This window comes from Onychomys torridus, chromosome 6 (genome assembly GCF_903995425.1).
Source record: "Onychomys torridus chromosome 6, mOncTor1.1, whole genome shotgun sequence".
Taxonomy (NCBI): Eukaryota; Metazoa; Chordata; class Mammalia; order Rodentia; family Cricetidae; genus Onychomys; species Onychomys torridus.
In genome coordinates this window covers 134,287,465-134,312,460 of record NC_050448.1, presented here as the reverse complement: position 1 = coordinate 134,312,460, position 24,996 = coordinate 134,287,465, and the positions used below count along the sequence as shown (strand labels likewise).

At 37.7% G+C, this 24,996-nt stretch overlaps 1 protein-coding gene across 12 annotated transcripts in view; it reads left to right on the top strand.

Moving 5' to 3' along the window:
- Positions 1-24,996, top strand: part of Lrrc7 (leucine rich repeat containing 7) — a 357,320-nt gene that overhangs the window by 73,201 nt on the left and 259,123 nt on the right. For all 12 annotated transcript variants that reach the window (XM_036190947.1, XM_036190946.1, XM_036190949.1 and 9 more), the window contains one exon: positions 14,463-14,665. In XM_036190947.1, coding sequence (XP_036046840.1) covers positions 14,463-14,665 — 203 coding nt within the window. The remainder of the gene's footprint in view (positions 1-14,462; positions 14,666-24,996) is intronic.

The window sequence follows — 24,996 nt, the reverse complement described above, 5'->3', positions numbered from 1 at the left end:
TGAGTTCAGCAGTGAGGCTAGGCTGGTTGCCAGAGGGTCACAGTGATTTCCTAGTTCCATCTCCCCATTGCTAGAATAGCACGGCTCTGGCAGTTAAACTTGGGTTCTTGGGCTTGCAAAGCAAGTACTTTATCAACCAGGAAATAATTGTATTTAATCTTATGTACTTTAAGTGTGTTCAGTGTCTTTATATTAAATTGTCATTGGAAAATATTTATGCATGTTCAATGTATGTATTTAAATATTACTCAATATCTCAGCAAATGTCTATTAACAATTTGGGGTATGAGGCTCATTATTCAATAATGCTTAACAAGTTTTACTCTCAAGTTAACCATTCAAAGATTAGAACCTATTTTGAAAAATTATACCATAGACCATCATTGTTTAAATCTTTCTGAGTAAAATATTATTAGGCTAATTCCTTCAACTTTGCCAAACATTCCTACTTTCCTATATTTCTCAAAGTATAATTGTAACATATCACAAAGAAATTCTTTTAAATATCATGCATTCCTTTTTCTAAAGCAGAAAAGCACTTCTGAGTCATACATTCACTAAGAAAGACAAGAGATTCTACTGTGACAGGAAGTTGAGCTGGGACATGGTTGTGTTTATTGCATCCTGAGAGTATATTATTTAAAACACAAATGTTACTGTGGAAGACATTCCAAGGAAAAATGATTCATCATTTAGATGTCACCTATATGTGATATCTAGCAATGCACATAAAAACACTAAAGGTTAAAAACAAAACAAAAAAAAAAAAAAAAAAAAAAAAAAAAAAAAACACTAAATGTTTCTGTCTTGATTAAGGATGAGCAGCTGAGTTCACAATATGTCCTCTGACTGAGCTCTGCCTTTTAGCACAAGTCTAGGCCCTGGTCTGAGAGCAGAGAAAAGCTTACAGGAATGTGGTGAGGTTTGCTAAGGGACTGACATTTCGAACTGTAGTAAAGTTGGGTGATCAAAATTTCTCCAAGTTAAGGAGACAATGACGGTCCTTCTTGGCATAAGAAAATATTTGCAAAAAGTGTAGAAGATGCAGAGGCTTCATACTTAGGCACCAGCCAGGAAGAGGCTGACAGTTTTACCAGGCAGAATCCAAGGAACCGAACAGAAAATCTGCTTAAGTGGGGCCCAGAGGGAAAACAGCACCTTGACTATGTCACAGAGAGAAGAGCCACATTTGCAAGTCTGACTCATTCTTGATATGAAGCAGGGAAGAGAGAAAATAGGGAGTGAAGGAAGCTTCCCACAGCTGAAGAATGAGATGACAGCTGATTGGTGAACAAAGATGGAAACATCTTAAAAGGATCACATTTGAGGAGAAGAAAAATGAGGACCTGTGTAAACCCTGTTCTTGTCAAAGAGCAGTGAGAGCCTTGTAAGTGACCATTTGTATGGAAGTGAAAATTCATAGGGAAAAGTCTCATAAGAGACTGAAGTATAAACTTTAACACTAAAAAAGAAAATATGTTCATTTATCACTTTATGGAAAGGTTATACATGTGTTTATTTTTTCTACTTAAAAATGAAAAATATCTCTAAAATGGTGAAATAGACTGTTCCTTATGTCATATTCATATCTATTATAAGCTTTACAAAAGAATCTAACAATATTTATGATAACTCTGAAATAAGCAGAAAGAGATAATAAATACATTCCCTTTACTATGCTAGGAGAGTTATCTCCATTTGAAGCGGGTAGGAGACCACCTGACAAGACAGAGATACCACAGTGTGAACACAGAGTGTGAGGGCATATGGGGTTCATTTGGATATAGTTCAAGAGGAGATTACCATCTGTGTCCAAGTGTATAATCAGTGACCAAAACTGTGTCATTGACAATGAAAGCAACAGGGAGCTGGTGAAGAGTTTTATACACATCTTGTATGAGTTTTAAGACTGTAGTGTTATGGTTACATGGATCACATTTTGGCCACTGTCAGGACCCACTCTTTGAACCTGCCCTTTTTAGTCTAGGAACCACCTCCCTTCTTTGGCCTTTTCTAGTGCTTTTCAGTGCATTTGCTGCTGGTTGTATTCTCCTAATTCTCTCAAATTCTGTTGAATTTTAATCATCTTCTAAATAATTTAATTCAGTAACAATTTTCTTTCACTAAGAATGAACCAATTCTGCTTCTGGCATTTATTACTTACAAAATGAATCAAGATGGGTGCTTAAATATTCAGAATATTGTAAATTGCTGCTTGAAATTATACCTTCTATTCCACATCATAGACTAACGGTAAAAAATAAAATAAAAAATAAAATAAAAAACCCTCCAATTCTGAATCCTAACAGAATTGTTCAGCTTTAAAATGAGCTCTGCTTCAGCCATTTTGTGTTTGCATGAGCTTTCCTAGTGGTTGCTTAGTCTGAGGCTGCATTCTCTATGCCAGGGCTTCCTCTGTAGACGGCTTCTCTAACTCTTGTTTTAACTCTCCTTTTAGCCTTAGGGTGACATGAGGCAGGCTTGTACGTTCCACGACTGTTAAAATCTCCCCAATTATAAAGTAACTGCCTAGTTTTATACCCAGAGCAAATTAATTGATTAAAGGATTATCACTACAAGCCCTGTTTATTTTGGTGAGTCTCAGAATTGCAGTGTTTGATCTAACTGTTCTGAAGGCAAGAATATAACCATCATCAGCATTAATTAAAATATTAATAAACATAAGAGGTACTAGAAATTTCTAGCTATGATTGATGAATAAGCATAAAATACCAAGAAATATCATTGAAACTGCTTTCTTTCAGTCATTTGTATAAAATAAAAAGGAACAGCTTTTCCCTGCCTGTGAAAGGGATAATAGGAATAGGGTCATCTCCTCACAAAGGGGAGAACACAGGGATAAGACACCTCAGGTTGAAATGCTTCCCAGATCTGAAGATGTAGAGTATTCCACAGAATATTTTTCAAAAATAAATATTAACTTCTATATACCAAAGTTTTTATTTAGGCAAGTATTTGTCATACTTAATAGACTTTAGCTGTCTCTGACTTCCCAAAAATCATATTGAAATGGACTTTTTCTCATGATAACTTTTTAAGATGAGTCATCATCTTGACTTTGTATTACAGCTTAAGACTTCTCAAGAGACATTAAGATGCAAGAAAATCACCTGAATAATTTATTCAAGGATTGGATAAGTGATTTGTCTCAAACACAAGATTCTACCTACAAAGCAGCCTCTTTCTGACAGAAAGGCTCCATTTTTTTCACTGTACCTTAAGTGTCAGCAGATCTTTGAATACTAAGGCAAAACTTCACATCTTTACCTTGGAGAAGTTAACTCCTTGAAAAACCCTAAGGCTTAGAAGTTGGGGTTAGCTGTTTTCCTAGAAGCCAATATCTTTCAAGAAACATGACTGGAACCATTTATTATTGAATCATAAATTTCTCCTGACATTTGGACACTTTTAATCTGATATTGAGCATTTCTTCACACTGTCTTACAGCTATATTTTCTGAAAGTGCCACTGTATTTCCAAAAAGACCCTACCTTGAAGAACTAAGCCCCAACATGGATTTTGGAGGAACACAAACATTTGAACTATAACAACCTCTATGAACTCTTAATATTCTAACTTTTTATACTTATTTCTAAAGAAAATGTGAAGTGCAGGAATATGAGCTGGGAAACTGTCAGTTGAACATGAAGACTAGACTGGAAATGTAGTCTGGTGATGGCCCTATGAGACCCTGAGTTTGATACCCACCACCACAAACTGAATGTTTTTTTAAAAGGAAAAATGTAGATTCAGTGAAACTTTTAGACCTGAAGAATGCATGTGGATTTTAGGAGACAATATTAATTAATACATAAAATCATATTTTAATTTGTTTTTATTTCACTAGCTGTAGTAAATATATATATAAATATATAAAAGCTTCAGACTCTGCTATGTCATAGCAGGTAGCATAAAAAAAATTATAGATTTAATTTCTTGGCTCTCTTTTCAATATTTATTTCTTGTCACTCTTCTATAAATTCATTATTTCAAGGAACGCCTTTATTCCTTGGTGTTTCCCAGCATATAACTACAAACCTAGCACAGCAGGGGAGCAATAAAAGATGACTCTGAGTTGCATAAATGAGAAGACTAAAGACAAATCAAAACAAGAAAATAAAACATGAAAGCACAGACTTTACGCAGAGACTGTGCAAATACCTCTAAGGTCTGCTGTAGAGGAGTGACTTTTATTTAAATTAACCACCTCATTAAGCAGCTGAAGATGAAATCAGGGGTGATGGTTTATACTGGGAATCATCTTGGAAAAAAGTCCTTTGAAGTCAGTTGATGAAGGTTCCTGCAGAGAGCACAAAAGCCCTGAAGTTCTGCTAAGAAGAAGCTTGTCTGTAGATGCTGGTAGAGGTATCCATGAGGGACCCTTGAAGCCAAACACTCAATCTGCTCTCCTTTGATCACTTGTTTTGATTACTGATGGTATCAGCATCAGCACTGAAGTCCAAGAGAAGGTCTGTCCAACAGCCCAGTGATCCAGGCAAGATCATGCTGTTTCTTGGGATTACAGAAAAACAAAATATATAAAACTCAAGTATTATAATGGTAAGATGAAAATGAATCCACAAAATCTAATGAAATTTGAAACATGATCATTTTACCAGTCAGAAACAGAACCAGCCTCTGCTACTGTCCTCAGCATCCTCTCAGAGACAGCCCTTGCTACAGGTTTCAGAGATGTGCTTGAGGTTAGTATTGGTTTTAAAGATGCCTCTTTCTAAGTAGGACATGGAGAGAGCTTGGCAGATTTCCATATTCCTATGGCACAGTTAGTGAGGCAAAAGGTTTCCCAGAGGTAAAACTAGGAACATTTGTCACTTGAAAAGTGCAAGACTGTGTGGATGATTAAAACAGCATGCATATCATAGAAAGCCGTGGAAAGAGTGAGCTCTCTTTTGCCTGTTGTCTTACTAGGTATGGCATCTTAGGAAAGATCAACTTAGAGACTGTCTTAGGTGACAGAGAGTGAAGAAGCACTGATAGGCACTTGGTGCATGTATTCTCACTTTTGGACTAATGCACATACAATTCTCAGATGACCACAGTTCTTTTTAACATAAATTTTCAATAGTATTGGATTTACATAATGTAATAAGATGAATCTTCCTATGATTTCACCTGGATTAGGCCTAGCTGGGAAGCCCTGCTGCTCATATATCTGTGGTGGAATATTGAAAGAGAAGCTGTGACTATAACTACATGCTGTGATTATAGACAAGAAAAAAATCCCCTTGTAGGCATTCAACTCAGACTGAAAAACATACAGGATTTAAGAGGGAGGGAAACCATGCAGTGTTGTGGGACCCCAGAAAGGAAGTTCTTCTCTTTGACTTCAAAGAAATATACTGTACAAGCCTTACCAAAAGAACATTTCTATTTTCTTCTTGACCTTTTCAGTCCCTTAAAAAAAAAAAAAAAACAAGAAGCTAAGAATTTTTTTTTTCTGCCTTGAGAGCAGGTCTCCCTGTGTAGCCCACACTGGACTTGCTTCTGCTTCCCACATGCTGGGATGACATTTACCCCATGCCTGATGTAACTCCTTTTCCATGTGTATAAATATAGGGTATTGCTGAAAATCATATTGTTATTTAGTCAGTGTACAAAGTTCCAGGAGTGAGGCTGCCTGGCTATGATGTATTCTAGTCTGACCACAATTCAGAAAAGGCAAATATGTGCTTCTATATGTAGTGTGTATGTGACATGTTCATGATTTCTTGTGTCTTATATTATACTCTGTTTCTAAAGCACATTCTCCTCTCTGCCTTTTTGATGTTGTAGTAGTTGAACAAAGTAGTTGTTGGCTAAAGTTGATCTAAATCAATTAAGTAAAGCAACCAAAGTTATCTCCCTTGTTGGTACCTCTTTTTTCTACATTGTATCTGTATTATGTGCATAAATCACCCATCAAGCCTGATTATTGTTCCTGAGTCTTTGTGAGAGAATGACAATGTTATGTTCTGGATATTTAGCTGGCAATTGGTTCCCATCGAGTTGATTTAAGGCAAGTCAACTTACAGTGGCTTTGCCTAGGACATGTGAAGTTTCTAGCCAGATCTGTGAGTCCTACATGCATTACAGACCCACTAACCCTTAACTGTTTTATCATTAAAATTCAGAAAATATATGAAACAGAAATCCTCAAGATGACAGATTAGAAGTTGGTTTGAAACTGTAAAGACTATACAAGTTTAGAAAATGAAATCATCTTTAGCTCCCATATCCATTTATTTACACCGTTAATGTTTTTTTATATGTACTCTTAACCTGATGTTATGCTAATTCTTAGAAACACCATGTTGAACAGGCCAGATGTGGACCTAACCCTCAAACAGTATCTGATATAGTTCATAAGATTGTGTTTTGAGTGATTAAAATGTGATCAAACTGACTCACAGCATGTAGGTTATATTCTCATGCTATAGAAATCATAATCTACTCTGAAAATGGGGAGAAGCTATTTTTCATATTTAATTTAAATTTTTAAAATACATAGGGAATTGTGCCTTTGTTTCCTGCTCAGAGATAGGCATATCTCACCTGGGGCCAAACGTAAGAATATGTGAATTTAAGCTCTCTGCAAACTGAAAGTGGGACCCCCATTGCCGTGGACAGCACCCAACATGAAAGAGTGGAGCTGGTGCCTACATGGAAACCTCACTCCTATGTTCTAGTCTCTCTGCTATGGGAAGGAACTCTGCAGGCTACTAAAAGAGAAATGGGGACACCAATCCAACCACAAAAGCTTTGATGTATAATCTGTCCTGTCTGTAAAATATGATAGGGCACTGTGGCACAGAATTTATGGGAGTAGCCAACCAATGTCTGGTTTGACTTAAAGCCCACTCCATAAGGAGGAACACATACCACACATTGCTTGGGGAACCAAGAATCAGAGACCAGATAACACAAAGTCCTGGGGTAAAACCAAACACTATTGTTCTACATAATTTTTTTAATTAGTAAAATGATTCATAATGGTATTCTGCTAGACTCGTATAGAAGAGCTCTATCCAGTCATCATCAGAGAGGATTCATTCCTCCAGCAGCAGATGAGAAGAGGTGCAGAGACCCACAGCCAGACATTATACGGAAAGTGTCTAAATTGGAGATCTCCATCAAGTTCCTCCACAGAGCTCAGGGGATCCTGCAGAAGAGAAGGCAGAAAGATTGAAGGAGCCAGAGAAAATGGAGGATATAAGAACTATGACCTCTGAACCAACTAAGTAAGGCACATATGAACCCACAGATACTGAAGCAGCAAGCACAGGGTCTACATGAATCTGTACCAGGTCCTCTACATATATGTTATAGCTATTTAGTCTAGTATTTCTGTGGGACTCCTGACTGACAACCAATGGGTCTCTGACTCCTGTGCCTGCTCTTGGATCTCTTTTCCTCCTGTTGGGTTATCATGTCCAACTTTGATATGATATTTTTGCTCCATCTTATTATATTTTATTTTGTCATGCTTGGTTGTTATCTCTTAGAAGCCTGTTCCTTTCTAATAAGAGACAGAAAGGGAAGCTTCCAAAGGGTAGGGAAGGCAGGGAGTAACTTGGAGGAGTAGGGGCAGGGTAACTATAATCAGGATATATTGTATGAGAAAAAAATCTATTTTCAACTAAAGGGGAAAAATAAAAAAGAGGAGAAGGAAAGAAGAAGGAGGAGGAAAAGAAGGAGGAAAAGCAGAAGAAGCAGAAGAGGCAAAGGCAGAGACAGGGAGAAGGAGGAGGAGGAGGAAGAGGAGGAAGAGGAAGAGGAGGAGGAGGAGAAGGAGGAGGAGGAGGCCATGGAAGCATAGGATGCTGGAAATGATGCAAAAAGCAAGCCAAGTAGGACTGATGCTTATAGTAGGTGTGGAAGAGTAGGCCCAGATCATACTCAGTAGTTCCACTCTGAAAATCACAGTTTCCCTTGAGATTCTTCTTGAGAACTATAAAGTAGCTACAGCAAGGGGATGTATAACTCTATCCATGCTTTCTTTTTAGAGAACTTTGGCCTTTATATGTATGTATGTATGTATGTATGTATGTATGTATGTATGTATATATATATATATATATATATGTGTGTGTGTGTGTGTGTGTGTGTGTGTGTGTGTGTGTGTGTGTGTAGGATTCTCAGTAGTCATTTTTTTCCTCCACCTTTATATGGGTTCCAGGGATCAAAGTCAGGTCATCAGGATCCTATAGCAAGGTAGCAAGCACTTTTGCTCACCCAGACATCTCACTAGTCCAATATATATTTTTTCAAAGTATCATTGCACTGTGGAAAGACAGGAAGATAGATACATATACAGAAGATATTTGTGGTGTGAGCTGGAATTGAGGGACTCTCAAGATAGATAGACATGATTCAGAGAACTTCAGGTTGTTTAGTGATTATAGCTTCATGACTGCAAAATATTAGGGTGAGGGTAACTGGAAAAATTAAACACAATCCCCATATCCCTTACTGAAGAGAAGATGTACATAACAGAATCATCCTGAGACTGTGACATATGGGTGGAACAGTGCTGGCTTGAAGATATAATTCTTTATTTATATGATGTATACTGTGGTTTTTTAGATGATAAAATAAATGGAATTAGAATAATGTGGCAAGTATCTCACACACACGCACACACATATCCAGGCAGCCTGTTCTAGAGTACAAGGTCTTAACCACAATGAGCTTCCTCTCATGAGCATCAGTTCAACTCTGAAAGCATCACTGCTTGTAATCTCTTTAGATAATAAAGTAGAGATGGTGAAGAAAATGTGTTAAAGACTCTTAATTTTTATAGGTATCCACTTTCTACTTTGCTCATGTCAATGAAGTGGGTATTTGGAAATGTGAAGAGGACTATGCAACTGGAAACACAACATGTCCAGGGAAAACTAACACTATAGACCACATCTTTGGTGTAGATGACTGACCCTAAAAAGATTTAAAGGAGCGAACCCATGTGGGAACCTATGTTGACCAGAACAATGTAATATCAAATGTGAGAGCAGATGTGATGTTATCAGTGTGATATTGGAATATGAAGTCAACAAGTGTGACATCAAGAGAGTCAACAAAAGAGAGTTTTCCCAAAGAAGGTTGTGATGTTTCTGCTCAGAACTAAACACCACTATGGATTGAAAGAATAAAATACACTGAGAGAAACCTCCTTTAGATATGGCCAATTGATTTATCTATTCTTATAAGCAAGACCTCACTAGACTAAAAGGAATTTAAAGTAGTTTTTAACTAGTTTTTAACTTCAAAATGCTTTTAGAAGAGAGGGTAAGAAGTAGCACATATAGCAGAGCCCATTGCTAACTACATTATATAATACTCTCTAAGATACAAGAGCTGATTTTCTAGTTCATGAAAATTGAAGACAACAAATAATATGCAAGAAACTGAAAAGTAGCTAGAGAGAGCTTGGTCATTTAAGCATTTTCTGTGCAAGCATGAGGCCCTGAACCCATGTAAAACTCCCATGTGAAAATAGCAGTTATGGTAATGCATGCTTGCAACCTCAAGGTTAGGAGGATCCCCTAGGCCTGCCAGGCTAGCTAAATTAGTGAGTTCAAGCCTCTAAAAGACCTAATGTCAAAATACAAAGCAAATGAGTCCTGAGGAACAATACCAGAGGCTGACCTCTGGCCTCTACATTCATGTATACTTATGCACACACATACACATACACACTAATATGTATGACCACAAATACAGAGACACATGCACACACACACACACACACACACACACACACACACACACACACAGAGAGAGAGAGAGAGAGAGAGAGAGAGAGAGAGAGAGAGAGAGAGAGAGAGAGAGAAGCGTTTTTTCCAGCTCAGATTCTCTTTAGAGAACTCTTTAGAATATTCTTTGGCTTGCTGAGAGTTCATTCTGAAATGAATCCTATCATAAAGCATCAATTATCCTTTTAGAGTATCATTCAGTATTGGAGGACAGCCACAGACCACTGAATATTTGAGGAAAGCCTCTATTCTGGGAGAAAAGGACCAAAGGAAACAAAGCAGAACTCAGGAGCTATACAAGAACCACGGAGGGAAAGATAAATCTATAGTTAACATCCTCTGAAAGAAATGAAGAGTGCATGGACCCTTGACACACAAACAGGGAGCTGTAAAAGCAGAGCATTCAGGATGCAGCATACAATTCTCATGAAGTATAAAATATACTATCAGATTTAAGGCAAGTCACTACATGCAGTTAGAAAATAAACTTGAGAAAACTACCTGGAAAAAAATCAAAGTACAATAGCATGGAAATTACTAGAAAATAAACAATTGACTTGTAGGCTATATCTAAGTAATCATCCTCTCATCCAGTGAGTGAGGAATTACAGGAAAAAGAATGTTTTTAAATGAAGAGGAAGAAAGCATCCATTAAATAACAACCTTCAACAGAACTGTGAGAAGGGAAAACCTGTCAAAATCAAACACAATTTAAGGAAACTCAAAGCACGTTGTCACGAATGTTCAAAACCAGAGATAAAATTTTAAAACTTTCTACTGGAGAACTTGAGTGTGAAATGGGACTTTAAATAGAAATGGAATTGGGCTTTCTTAAAAGCTACCAAAAACGTGCCTCCATATTTATGGAGAAAAATTATTTCTGACCTAGAAATGTATATCCAGATGAACTTTTCAATCCTGTGTGGGTAAAATAAGCCATCTTCAGACTTCAAGGTCTCAAAAAATGTACCTACTATACATCCTTTCTCAGCAAGTAAATGGAAGCTATATTCTGCCAAACTGGGGGATAAAATCTTGGAATAAGACATACAACCTAGAAAATAGAAGCTATAACACAGGAAGAAAGTGTAGACATGACAGGGTGATGGTGAGGAGAAGCTTTGCATGGGTCTGTAGAAGAAAAGCTCCAGATGAGAGCAGGGAAACAGTGGTTTCACAGTACCGATGAACAGTGGAGAATACACCTCTGTGGCCACATAAGAAACTGAACTAGTGAAGGATACATAGAAAAACCTGCAAAAATATACCAATGCAGAGGCTGGGGAGATGTTTCATTAAGAGCTCTTGGTGCACAATCAGGAAGGCTGAAATTCTGATCCCAAAGCTTATTTACTAAGCCAATCCCAGGCCTATGTTACCCCATCTCTGAGTGGAGCAGAGACAGGATTATTGGGGCTTTCTGGCTTCCGGTCTGGAGGGGAAAATGCAAACCCCAGGACCCAGGAGAGTCTCCACCTCAAAGGTTTAGACAAAGAGAGATTGAGGAGAGCACCAGATGCCCTCTTCTAGCTTGTATGTATTTACACAGGTGTACACACACATACATATGTCCATGTGCTCATATAGATACATACACAAATAAGAGATATTTTAAAAATAAAACAATGCAATTTTTAACTCCCCTGCCAAAACACAAAAATATCCTCCACACCATGACTTCTCTGATTCTTCCTGCTAGCCACAGTCTATTATCTTTACCTTTATAACTGCAAAGTACTCCACACATGTTTACCAGGTAAGAAGGACATGCCACTCACTTGTTAGGGCCACTTTTGGATGCTTAATATATGTTAGATTCCACGTACAGACAAGATGTTCCACAATCCCACAATTTCAATAAAATTTGGTGAAACAATAGTTACCAAGTCTTGAGATACATTCCCTAGAAATGGTGTCAGAGTTAGAATGACAAAAGGTAATGGAGAGCTGGGCATTGGTGGCACATGCCTTTAATCTCAGCACTTGAGAGACAGGTGGATCTCTGTGAGTTCGAGGCCAGCCTGGGCTACCGAGTGAGTTCCAGGAAAGGCACAAAGCTACACAGAGAAACCCTGTCTCAAAAAATTTTTTTAAAAAAAGTAATGGCGATCTTACCAAAAGCAATCTACAGATTCAACGCAATTCCCATCAAATTACCAACACAATTCTTCACAGATATGGAAAGAATAATACTCCTCTTCATATGGAAAAACAAAAAAATCCAGGATAGCCAAAAGAATCCTGTATAATAAAACAACCTCTGGAGGCATCACAATCCCCGACCTCAAGCTCTACTATAGAGCTACTGTAATAAAAACAGCTTGGTACTGGCATAAAAATCAACATGTGGACCAATGGAATCAAATTGAAGACCCTGACATTAACCTGCACACCTATGAACATATAATTTTTGACAAAGAAGCCAAAAATGTACAATGGAAAAAATAAAGCATCTTCAACAAATGGTGCTGGCATAACTGGATGTCAATGTGTAGAAGGCTGCAAATAGATCCATATCTGTCACCGTGCACAAAACTTAAATCCAAGTGCATCAAAGACCTCAACATAAATCCAGCTACTCTGAACCTGATAGTAGAGAAAGTAGGAAGTACTCTTGAACGCATTGGCACCAGAGATCACTTTCTAAATATAACACCAGTAGCACAGACACTGAGAGAAACATCAATCAATGGGATCTGTTGAAACTGAAAAACAAAATTTTAAAAAGGTAATAGAGAAGGAAAATTATCTTGTTAAGGTTTTTAGTTAGCTTTCTACAAATTTCCGTGTGAAAATAACCATATGTAAGTGCTTATTCACTAACTTGTCCCAAGAATATCCTTGCACTAATTTCAGAAGTAAAAGGAGACATAAGGACAGCTTTGGTAAAGACCAAAGTTTTTAAGTAAATTGTACCTGGTAGCTTCCAAATCTGATTCAAAGTATGCAATTTAAAAAATAAAAAGCTATGTAACTTTTAACAAATATCATTAATTTTTATTTAAACAATACATTTTTAAAGACTCTATGTGTGTCGTCTGTGTGTGTATGGATGCCTACAGAGCCACCTAAAGTTGCTGTTTAAAGCAAAACACTGGTCCTTTGCAAGAGCAGCAAGTGCTCTTAACTGCTAAGCCATCACTCTATCCCCTCATCAATAACTTTCTGTTCTATAAAAATCTAACTAACAGTCTGGGGAAATAGAACAGTTGGTAAAGTGTTTGTCATATAGGCTTAAGTTTCTGAGTTCAATTTCTAGAACCCAAGTTTTAAAAAAAAATCCATGTTTGATGGTATAGGTTTGTAATTCCAGCACTGGAGAGGCAGAGACAGGAGGGATCCCTGTGGTTTCTGGCCAGCCATCCTAGCCTACTCAGCAAGCTCCAGCCAAGGAGAGACCCATTTTAAAAAAGGCAAATGGCTCTTAAGAATCATACCTAAGGATTACCTCTGGCCTACACACACACACACACACACACACACACACACACACACACACACACATATGATATGTATAAACACAAAAAACTACAAATTAAATGCAAAGTTTGAATGAATATGCATTTAATATGAATTCAATAGTCATCAAACTATAGCAATGTATATTTAAGATAAATATAAAATTAAGGTATTCTATATATATTTTGTATATATTAAGATATATTAAGGTAAGTATACAATACTGTATATTTAAGAATATATAAGTTGCCGGGCGGTGGTGGCGCATACCTTTAATCCCAGCACTTGGGAGCCAGAGGCAGGTGGATCTCTGTGAGTTTGAGGCCAGCCTGGTCTACAGAGTGAGATCCAGGAAAGATACAAAGCTACATAGAGAAACCCTGTCTCAAAATATATGTATGTCAAGATCTCCTTTGAAGAACTCAAGATATGTATTGTAGAAAGAGCCCACAGTTAAGAAGTAGTGTCTTCATTGTTCCCAGGGGGCACATTCACAGGGAGAGTGACCTTTAGTTAAAATGAGAAGTTCCTCAAGCTGATTATCTATAACTGATAGCAATCAGGAGCAGACATCCAAGCATTCATTTACTCATTCATACATTCATCTGTCAGTATATAGTCAATAAATTTTTCTCAATTGCCAGGCACTTAGACACATACTAGGAGAAATAAAACATTGCCGTGGCCCTCAAAAGCTTATCCCAGGAGAAAGTGACATGAACACCTATAAAATAAGTTTAGTGTTGACTATATCATGGTGTAAGTCTGCAAGGCCTTTGCCAGTTTTAACTTAGAGAAACAAGAAACAGATATGTCAGGGTTTTTCTAGAAATTTCTGATGTGATTATAAATCTTTTTCCTACATTTGAATCAGGGTTCTATGGTTCCAAGAGTGTAGACTTCATGAAGATAGTGTTCAGTGAGAGTGTGTAACATTGGTGGGCCCCAATAAAGTCATTTATAGAATTAATCTGTGGGTCAAAAATGATATAATAAACTCTGGGTGAAATTTGACTACTTTTACAGAAATGGGGTACTCTCACAAAAGGTTCTGTGGAAGTCGTCCTGGACCTGATTCCACTTCATGGGACAGTTAAAGGGCTCAAGAATGTGATGCTTACATGTCCTATGTAGACCATGTGCACCAACGCATTGTAGTCACCTTTTTTAACTGAGGATACTGCCTTCCTTGAGTGTCAGGGCTAAACAACTATGTGTGTTCTCTCCCAGTGCAGTGCCTGGAGATGACCACCAAGCGGAAACTCATTGGCCGCCTCGTGCCATGCCGCTGCTTCCGCGGTGAGGAAGAGATCATCTCAGTGTTGGATTACTCCCACTGCAGCCTGCAACAGGTGCCCAAGGAGGTCTTCAACTTTGAACGCACGCTAGAGGAGCTCTATCTGGATGCCAATCAGATTGAGGAGCTGCCCAAGGTGAGTTCTGACAAACTGAAGACACAATATCAATGCCAAGTTTCTAATGCCAAGACTTGGCATGGGGGTAGTTAGCCTTTTCCTTCAATCCAGATAACTGACACACTGTGACCTTCTGTCTAGTAATTAACACATCAGAGACTCTCACAAAACAAACTTCCATCACAGCCTTCCATCCAGGTAACTTACACAGCATAGCTGTTCATCATAGTATTTGACATGGCTGCCTCCCATCCAGATAACACAGCAGGCCTTCCATCTTGTTAACTAACAGTGTGGGCTACAAAGTGAGTTCTTCTAGTCTATAAAATGGAATTCTGCAGTTCCCTGCTCATATTTTTATACACAATACATATATACACACAAATACACACATGAGAGTTTATGTTTAGAAAAGAAAGGGAAATATGAAATATGACAATTTTAAAACAAATTCATAGTATATGTTAAAATTACTTTATTTTTAAACCTTGAACTATTCATTTTAAGTCTGACATATTTTACAAATAATATGTTATAGTGGCAAACATGATAAAGGGACTGCAGGTATAGAATACATTATTAGTGGAGTGCTTATTTAGCATGGGCAGAAAAGAAAAAACATTTAGTTTGTGTGTTTTATATGTAAAAATATTTCAATTAAAACTTTAAGTATCAAATTTCATATATGCACACTGTCATCATAAGGAAAATCGGTCTCATGTGACTTTGTTCTCTGTTAAATGATAAGGAAGCGACTAATGCAAACCAAAGCCACACCTCAGGGAAGTTCAAAGTCAGAGACACCTGACAATTCCCTAAGTAAATCACTAGCTTGAGCAGACCACTTGACATTTACTTGCCAAGAACTTATACAGTTGAAAGTGCATGCCATATGCAAAAAAGTTTATGAAATATTTCAATGTGCTAATCAAAGCAAATTGTTAAAAGTTATTTTTACTTGAGATTATGAATTGTGTTTATAAAATGTTTCAAAACTAGGAAGTATTTCATGTTTACTTCAAAGGTAACCTGCTTCATTTTTAACAATGTAAATTATAAATATGTAATCCTGAGTCTTTGCTCAGAAGACCTGAGTCAATCCTAGAAAAAGTTGTTGATCACATGAGTTATGCAACTAAGAAAATCCCCAGGCTGCAGCTCAGAAAAAGGCTACACGGAGGTGGGCTATCTCTATGAGAGAATGTCAACCCCTGGAAGGTAGAGTGACACCTGTTCACCTGTGTCCAGTGAAGAAATACATGGTGTCTTCTACATCAAACACTCAGTCTATTCAGCAATGGCTGCTGAGCCACTCAAAGAATGTCTTGTACTGGAGGACTTGATTAGTAAAACCACAAAAGTTTAAACAAATTATAGCTGGGCAGCAGTGGCGAATGCCTTTAATTCCAGCACTTGGAAGGCAGAAGAAGACAGATCTCTGTGAGTTCAAGTCCAGCCTGGTCTACAGAGCGAGATCCAGGACAGGCACCAAAACTACACAGAGAAACCCTGTCTCAAAAAAAATTATACATATAGAGTTTTTATAATTTAGAAAAATAAGTACAAGGTTTTGGCTACTGTTGTTGGTTTTAGGTCAGACCAATATAGGATTGGCATATACACTAGAGGCTGAGTTAAATTTAAATTCTAAATTTTAAAAAAAGGCAATAATAATTTAATGATTATATCACAAATATCACACTGGATATATTTATGTTAAAAGAGAGTTTTAATTTATATTTACCCTAGAATAATCTTTCTTTACCTTCTAAAGCTAGCAACTTTAGGTCAATCTCATCTTAAAATACTTTTCCAGATCTACAAAAAAAAATTGTTTAAGACAACTAGAGAAAGTAAAAACATGACGATTTAATGAAGCAACTATTTGTTGAATATGCATTCTCTGCTACATAGTACTTGAGTCTTTAGGAAGAAGTCAGTCTCTGCTCCTGAGTATCTGTCAGCCTAATTACAGGAAAAAATAAAAGAAATATTAGAGACAAATGTGCAATAATGCATCACAGAAGCCAAAAACTGCAATAGTGCTTGTGCACAGAAGAGTTCTTCCCTTCTTAAGGAGGTAAAGGAAGGACTTATTCAAACATGGATGAGCAATCAAGACAGCATTATGATAGGAAAGGGAACTCTGGAGCAGTAAGGGTGCTGTGAGTCAAAAATGGAGGGAGAGAGAACAGGAAAATCAGCAAAATAAAACCATTGAAGAATTATACATTTTGTGATTCTCTAGGTTGGCTCGGAAGTGAAATCTAAGATAGTTTTGTTTATCCTGATAATTAAAACAATCAGTTAGCAATAAATAAAAGTAATGTAAGTGCACCAAGCACTCAATATATTTCCTGTGTACTTAAATAGAAAAGAAACCATTAATTGTCTCTTATTCTGTATATATATTTCAAGGCTTTTATGTAATCACTTAAGATCTGAAAGAGACCTCTCTCTCAGAACAATGTGTTACCCCCACAGAGCAGCCTCATTGGTCTTATCTGAAGTATATAATGACCTGAATTGTTTGACATTTGAGACGTGATCATAACAGTACAAAATATATTTGTAAATTGTCACAAACAGTAGGAAAATAAGAAATAAAACCCCAAAGAATGATAATGTCTCTTTCCTGTAATGGAGAGTCCCATTCAAAATGGCCCTTCAAAGGTGTTATATAACAGAAAGCGAACAATGAGTTGAGGTTAATGGTGTTTGCAAAGATATGTCAAGAGTTATGAGAAAAGAAGCAAAAACAGATTTGAAAGAACAGGAAGATTCTAATTTGAATAGCTCCCTCTGTGGTTCTTAGTTTCTATAGTAAAAGGTAAACATGTAAAAGCCATGCCTTTCCCAGAGGGACAGAAATCATGCTGTTTATAATTTAATACTGATTTGCTTTTAAATTTTAATTAAGAGGTAGGTAAAGATATAGACAGAATAATAAATGGGCATATATTAGATTAAAATAGTGTATGAAGACATACATGAAGAAGATAGCACAGTGAAAATACAAGCGACTTCTTGGCATTTAAAATCTCTGTAAAAAAGAATAAAAACTGTATAAGAAAAGCCATTGTATAACCAAAATTATAATAAAAGGGGAAGTTAGTGAATTAGATCAAGTTGACCATATCTAAAATAGATCTAAATTTGAGATACTTTACTATGAAAGCTTTTGGATACTTTAGAGATTGAGAGCTTGTATTTTGGACCCAGATTAGATCCATTTGGTTTGGAAGGTATTCACTTTCCAGAAACCTCAGTTTTTCCATTAGGATAATAGCAGCATCTCTTATACATAAAGTAAGAAGTGGGGGCAAAGTGAAGGATGAGTTCCATTTCCTGAGTGATAATGTATGTGTGAGAGACATAGAAGCAAAAAAATCAAAAGCAGATATTACTCCAGCCAGAGCTGAAGTATGTACGATTCCCTTAAAAAGTATGCTGATTCAAACTAAAGATAGATTTGGTGTCATCCTGGGATAGTTCTAAGAAATGACTACCCACCACCAACAAAAACAAAAGCCATGAAAACATGTGTCCAATACCTGATTCTGTATATCTCAGTGAACCTCTCTACAGCTAGAATGGCATCTCTGAAGTCATGGAGCTTCATTTAGGGATTTGTATCTTCATAATCAATTACAGTTTTATTCATCCACCCACCACAAGAAAAGGAAAAGCTAATACTGAGTTGAAACAAAAAATAACCTTTATTTCCTCTTTAATGACTAATATGTCCTTTTGCCTGTGTATGATGGAGAGCACTGATTTGCATTTGACCTCTTGGTTTGAGTTGTCACCTCACTTATGATACTTCCAAATCTACCTATTTCTAGAATTTTTTGTCATTTAATTTTTCTTTATAGCTGATTCACCTTCTGATTTGTATATGTACCACATTCTCATTATCCATTCATTTGTAGATTAACATCTAGGTAGTTCTATTCCCTTGTTATCATGATTGGAACAGCAATAAATATAGATGTGCAAGCATCTCTGTAGTAAGATATGGAGTTCTCTAGATACATCAAGCAGTGGAATAGCTAGTTCTATTTTAAATTTTGAGGAACCTCCAAATTAATTTCTAATCTTTCAATAGACAAAGGCACAAAAATTAAAGTTTATAAATGGTAGTGCTTTGCCCCACATGGCAGTGACTGGTTGCTCAGAACTCCTCAAGTTCTCTAAATGTGAAGCATTTGGGTAAGAAAATACCCAGCCTTTTATCCCAGAGATGCAGTGATAATTCAACATATGAAAACTGTCAAAGTAATCCACCATATAAACAAACTGAAAGAAAAAAAAAAAAACATGATTATATCATTAGATGCTGAAAAGGCCTTTGACAAAATCCAACATCCCTTCGTGATAAAAGTCTTGGAGAGATCAGGGATTCAAGGAACACACCTAAATATAATAAAAGCAATATGAAGCAAGCTGACAGCCAATATCAAATTAAGTAGAGAGAGGCTCAAAGCAATTCCACTAAAATCAGGAACATGACAAGTCTGTACACTCTCTCCATATTATTTCAATATACTACTTGAAGTTCTAGCTAGAGCAATAAGACAACTAAAGGAGACCAAGGGAATCCAAACTGGAAAAGAATAAGTCAAAGAACTACTGTTTGTAGATGATATGGTAGTATACACAAACAACCCCCAAAATTCTACCATGGAACTTCTACGGCTGATAAATATTTTTAGTGAAGTGACTGAATACAAGATTAACTCAAAAAAATCAGTAGCTCTCTTATATACAAACAATAAAAGGGCTGAGAAAGAAATCAGGGAAACAACATACTTCACAATAGCCACAAACAGTATAAGATACCCTGGGGTAACTCTAACAAAACAAGTGAAAGACCTGTATAATAAGAACTTTAAGTATTTGAAGAAAGAAATTGGAGAAGATATTAGAAATGGAAAGATCTTCCATGATCATGGATCAGTAGGATTAACATAGTAAAAATGGCCATCTTACCAAAAGCAATTTACATATTCAACACAGTCCCCATAAAAATCCCAGCACAATTCTTTACAGACCTTGAAACAATACTCAAATTCATATGAAAAACAAAAAACCCAGGATAGCTAAAACAGTCCTGTACAATGAAAGAACTGCTGGAGGCATCATGATCCCTGACCTCAAGCTCTACTACAGAGCTATAGTAATAAACAGCTCATGGTATTGGCATAAAAATAGACAGGTGGATCAATGGAATCACATCAAAGACCCATACATAAATCTACATGTCTATGGACACCCAAAGAAGCCAAAATTATGCAATGGAAAAAAGAAAGCATCATCAACAAATGGTGCTGGTGTAACTGGATGTTGGCTTGTACAAAAATGCAAATAGATCTATTATCTATCACCCTGAATAAAATCCAAGTCCAAGTGGGTCAAGGATGTCAACATAAATTCAGTTACACTGAACCTGATAGAAAAGAAAGTGGGAAATGTCCTTGAATGCATTGACACAGAAGACAACTTCCTGAATAGAACAACAGTAGCATAGACACTAATATTGACAATTAATAAATTGGACCTCATGAAAAGCTTCTGTAAAGGAAAGGACATCATCAACAGAACAACACAGCAGCCTACAGAATGGGAAAAGATCATCACCAACACCACATCCAATCTCCAAAATATATAAAGAACTCAAGAAACTAAATATCAAAAAAAACCAAATAATCCAATTTAAAAAATGGAGCACAGACCTAAACAGAGAATTCTCAACAGAACAATCTCAAATGGCAGAAAACCACCTAAAGAAATGTTCAACATCCTTAATCATCAAGGAAATGCAAATCAAAACAAATCTGAAATTCCATCTTATACCTGTTAGAAGGGCTAAGATCAAAAACACAAAGGGCAGCTCATGCTGGAGAGGATGTGGATCAAGGGGAACACTCCTCCATTGCTGGTGGGAATGCAAACTTGTACAGTCAATTTGGAAATCAATATGGTAGTTCCTCAGAAAACTGGGACTCAATCAGCCACAAGACCCAGCTATACCACTCTTGGACATATGCCCAAAGGATGGTCCACCATACTACAAGGACACTTGCTCAGCTATGTTCATAGCAGCTTTATTCATAATAGTCAGAAACCAGAAACAATCTATGTGGTGGTATTGTGTTCCCCGAAATATTGTGTGTTCCCCAAAATAAACTTATCTGGGGTCAGAGAACAGGACAGCCACAATATTAAACATGAGGATAGGCAGTGGTAGCACATGCCTTTAATCCCAGCACTTGGGAGGAAGAGCCAGGCAGATCTCTGAGAGTTTAAGGCCACATTGGAAATAGCCAGGCATGGTGACTCACACCTTTAATCCCAGAAAGAGAGCCTTTAATCCCAGGGAGTGGTGGCAGAGAACAGAAAGATATATAAGGCATGAAAACCAGGCACCAGAGCTAGTTAAGCATTTGGCTGGTTAAGCTTTTAGGCTTCTAGCAGCAGTTCAGCTGAGAGCCATTCTGGATGAGGACTCAGAGGCTTCCAGTCTGAGGAAAAAGAATCAGCTGAGGAACTGGCAAGGTGAGGTAGCTGTGGCTTGTTCTGTCTCTTTGATCTTCCAGCATTCACCACAATAACTGGCCTCGGGTTTGATTTCATTAATAAGAACTTTTAAGATTCATGCTACATATTCTTCAACTGAAAAATAGATAAAATATGGTATGTTTTCACAATGGAATATTACTCAGCTGTTAAAAACAATGAGAAAGGAAATTTGAAGGCAGATGGATGAAACTAGAAAAATCATCCTGAGTGAGGTAACCCAGACCCAGAAATACAAACACAATATGTACTCACTTATAAGTGGATATTAGCTGTTAGGTAAAGCATAACCATGCTACAATCCACAGACCCATCGAGGCTAGGTAATAAGGAGAGCTCAAAGGAGGACAAATGGATTTCCCTGAGAAAGGAAAATAGGTCTACTGGGTGGACTGGAGGTGGGTGGGGATAGGAACATTAGGGATCAGATTGAGGGTGAATGGAAGAGGAGAGTACTGAAAGAGATGACTGGAAATGGGATGAATTGCAGGGTCAGGTAGAAACATGGTACAAGGGAAACTCCTAGGAATCTGCAAGGATAACCCCAGCTAAGACTCCTAGCCTGAACTGGCCATCTCCAGTGATCAGATTGGTGACTACGACAATTGTCATCAGAGAGCCTTCATCCTGTAACTGACCAATCAGATGCAGAGACACACAGCCAAACATTAGGCCAAGCTAGGGGAATCCTGCTGAAGAAAGGGAGGAAAGATTGTAGGAACCAGAGGGGTCAAAGACATCACAAGGAAACCCAGAGAAATGAAACAACTAATCTGGCTCATAGGAACTCATAGAGTCTGAAGCAACAATCAGGAAGTGTAGCTAAAGTTTTCTCCAGTCCCACTCGGGCCCACAGCCACTCAGACCCAAGTAAACACATGGAGACTTATATTACTTATAAACTGTATGGCTGTGGCAGGCTTCTTGCTATCTAGTTCTTATATCTTAAATTAATCCATTTTTATTAATCTATAAGTTGTCACATGGCTTGTGGCTTACTGGTACTTTTACATCTCACTTCCTCTGTGTCTGGCTAGTGAATCCGACTCAGCCTTCCTATTCCTAGAATTCTCTCTGCTTATCTGTCCTATACTACACTTCCTGCCTGGCTACTGGCCAATCAGCATTTTATTTATCAATCAATCAGAGAAACATATTCACAACATTCAGAAAAATATCCCCAGCAAGGGAGCCTGCATGGGATCAACCTAGGCCCTCCATATATCTGTGACAGTTGTATAGCTTGGTCTACCTGTGGGGCTCCTGACAATGGGAGCAGGGGCTGTCCCTGGAGAGACACCTATTCCTCATCCTTGATTGCCTTGCCCAACTTTAATACAAGGGGAGGTGCTTAGTCTTACTGCAACTTGATATACCATGCTTTGTTGATACTCATGCCTGCCCCTTTCTGAATATAAACAGAAGAGGAGTAGATTGGAGTGGGTGGAAGGGAATGAATGGCAAGAGAGGAGAGAGGGGAAATGTGGTCATGATGTAAAATAAATAAATTAGTTAAATAAAAAACAAAGTTCTAAAGTCAATGATTTAAGGCTAAATCAGTAATAACCACTGAAATATAAGAGTTTTGTTGTGATGAGAATAGAAAGTCCAGGGTTTTCCTGTCCTTTGTGCAATTGTTTCCTATGTACTGTATTTTGCCCAGTGTTTTGCCATTAAATAAACCCACCAAAGGCTGTGAAAAAAAGAAAGAAAATGCCCAGCTTAACAAAATCCCTGCCATTTAATAGTCATGTGATTCAGGCATGTTGAGCCCCTGAAGCCATAGCTTCTTCACCTATGGCAGATGTGAACAGACTTTGGTTCCTCCCCCTATGGTATAGTCAAGAAAAGATAATGCATTATCTATTAACTGACTTTTAAAAAAAAGATATTCTATAACTCTTGAGCTAAGAGAAATAGCTAGATACTCTTGAGAAGCCCACTCCTTTACCTTACCTCAGATACATGAAACTCTTTCCTAAGCATCTCTTCTTTCCCCTTCTCATAATAACCTGTAGCATGAATCTTAAAAAGTCTTATTAGTAGGAACAAACCTGGAGCCAGGTATTGGAGTGAACCCTGAAAGATCAGAGAATCAGAACAAGCCACAGCCACCTCACCTTGCTAATTCCTCAGCTGATCATGTTTCCTCAGACTGGAAGCTTCTGAGTCCTCATCCAAATGGATCTCAGCTGAACTGCTTTTCAAAAGCCTGAAGCTTAACCAGCCAAAAGTTTCTAGTTTCTGGTCCTCACACCTTATATACCTTTCTGCTTTCTGACATCACTTCCTGGGATTAAAGGTGTGAGTCACCATGCCTGGCTATTTCCAATGTGGCCTGGAACTCACAGAGATCCATGCCTCTAGATGGCAAGAATTAAAGGTGTGAGTGCCACCATTTTCTAGCCTCTGTATCTAGTGGCTGTTCTGTTCTCTTACCCCAGATAAGTTTATTAGGGTGTAGTTAGAGTTTTCCTGCTTGGCTCACAGTCAGGACAAATCTCTCTTACCCTCCAGTCCCACAGTTGCTCAGACACAACCAAGTAAGCACACAGAGACTTATATTGTTTACAAACTGTATGGCTGTGGCAGGCTTCTCGTTATCTAGTTCTTCCATCTTAAATTAACCCATTTCTATTAGTCTATAAGTTGCCACATGGCTCATGGCTTACCGGCACCTTACATCTCACTTGTCATGGCAGCGGCTGGCAGTGTCTCCCCTCCCCCCCCCAGCCTTCCACTTCCCACAATTCTCCTCTTCCTTGTCCCACCTACCCTATCCTTCCTGCCTGGCTACTGGCCAATCAGTACTTTATTTATTTTAAGCAATCAGAGCAACACATTTGACATACAGAACATCCTACAGTATTAGGGTGCACAATATTTTGGGGAACACAATATCACCACATTTAATCCATGCTTAAATCTATGTCAGAGCTGTTTCTTCATATACTCCAACTTTGCTACATAAAATAAAGAAGTGGCTTACTCTAGGGTCTAGGAAGCTGATGGCTCCATTGATAAAGTGCTTGCCACATAAACAGGAAGACCTGCCTTTGAATCCCCAGTACCCATGTAAAATTCTGGGCACATTGCATGATTCAGCAAGCCCCAGAACTGGAATTGAAACAGACAGCTCCCAGAGATTCTCTGGCCAGCCAGTCAGGCTGACTCACTGATATCCAGGTTCAGTGAGAGATCCTGTCCCCAAAATAAGAATGATAAAGAAAGACACCCAACATTGACCTCTTGCCTTCACACACATTTGCACATACACATGCACCATCATGTAAATGTACACACAAGGGGGCTCATTTTAATATGAAAAGGGATTTGTTTAACAAAGTTTATTTGCTTCTTCAAAACAATAATTCAATATTATAACAAAACAACTGCCTGCCAGTGGCTGTGGGTTTACTGTGTATTATGGATTTATAGTTGTGCCTGTCACATTTTCTATGGCCACATTAGATAAAGATAAACATTTGCTGCCTCATAAAGCCAAGAACAGCCTGAAGAACTTTATTTGGAAAGTACGAAAAACAGACGTTGAGATGACTGCCCAGGTTCTGCAGTACCTGGACAATCTGAATCAGCTGCCTCCAAAGACTCCATGTAACTGTGACATTTGCTCAAGATTCAAACTCCTGCATTTTCAAATACCTAGTGAAGTTGTCTTATAAGGAAGGTCATGGTCATGATGGAGTAATGGGATAGTTTTCATACAGGCAACCACACTTGCACACAAATATACCACATGCATGCACACA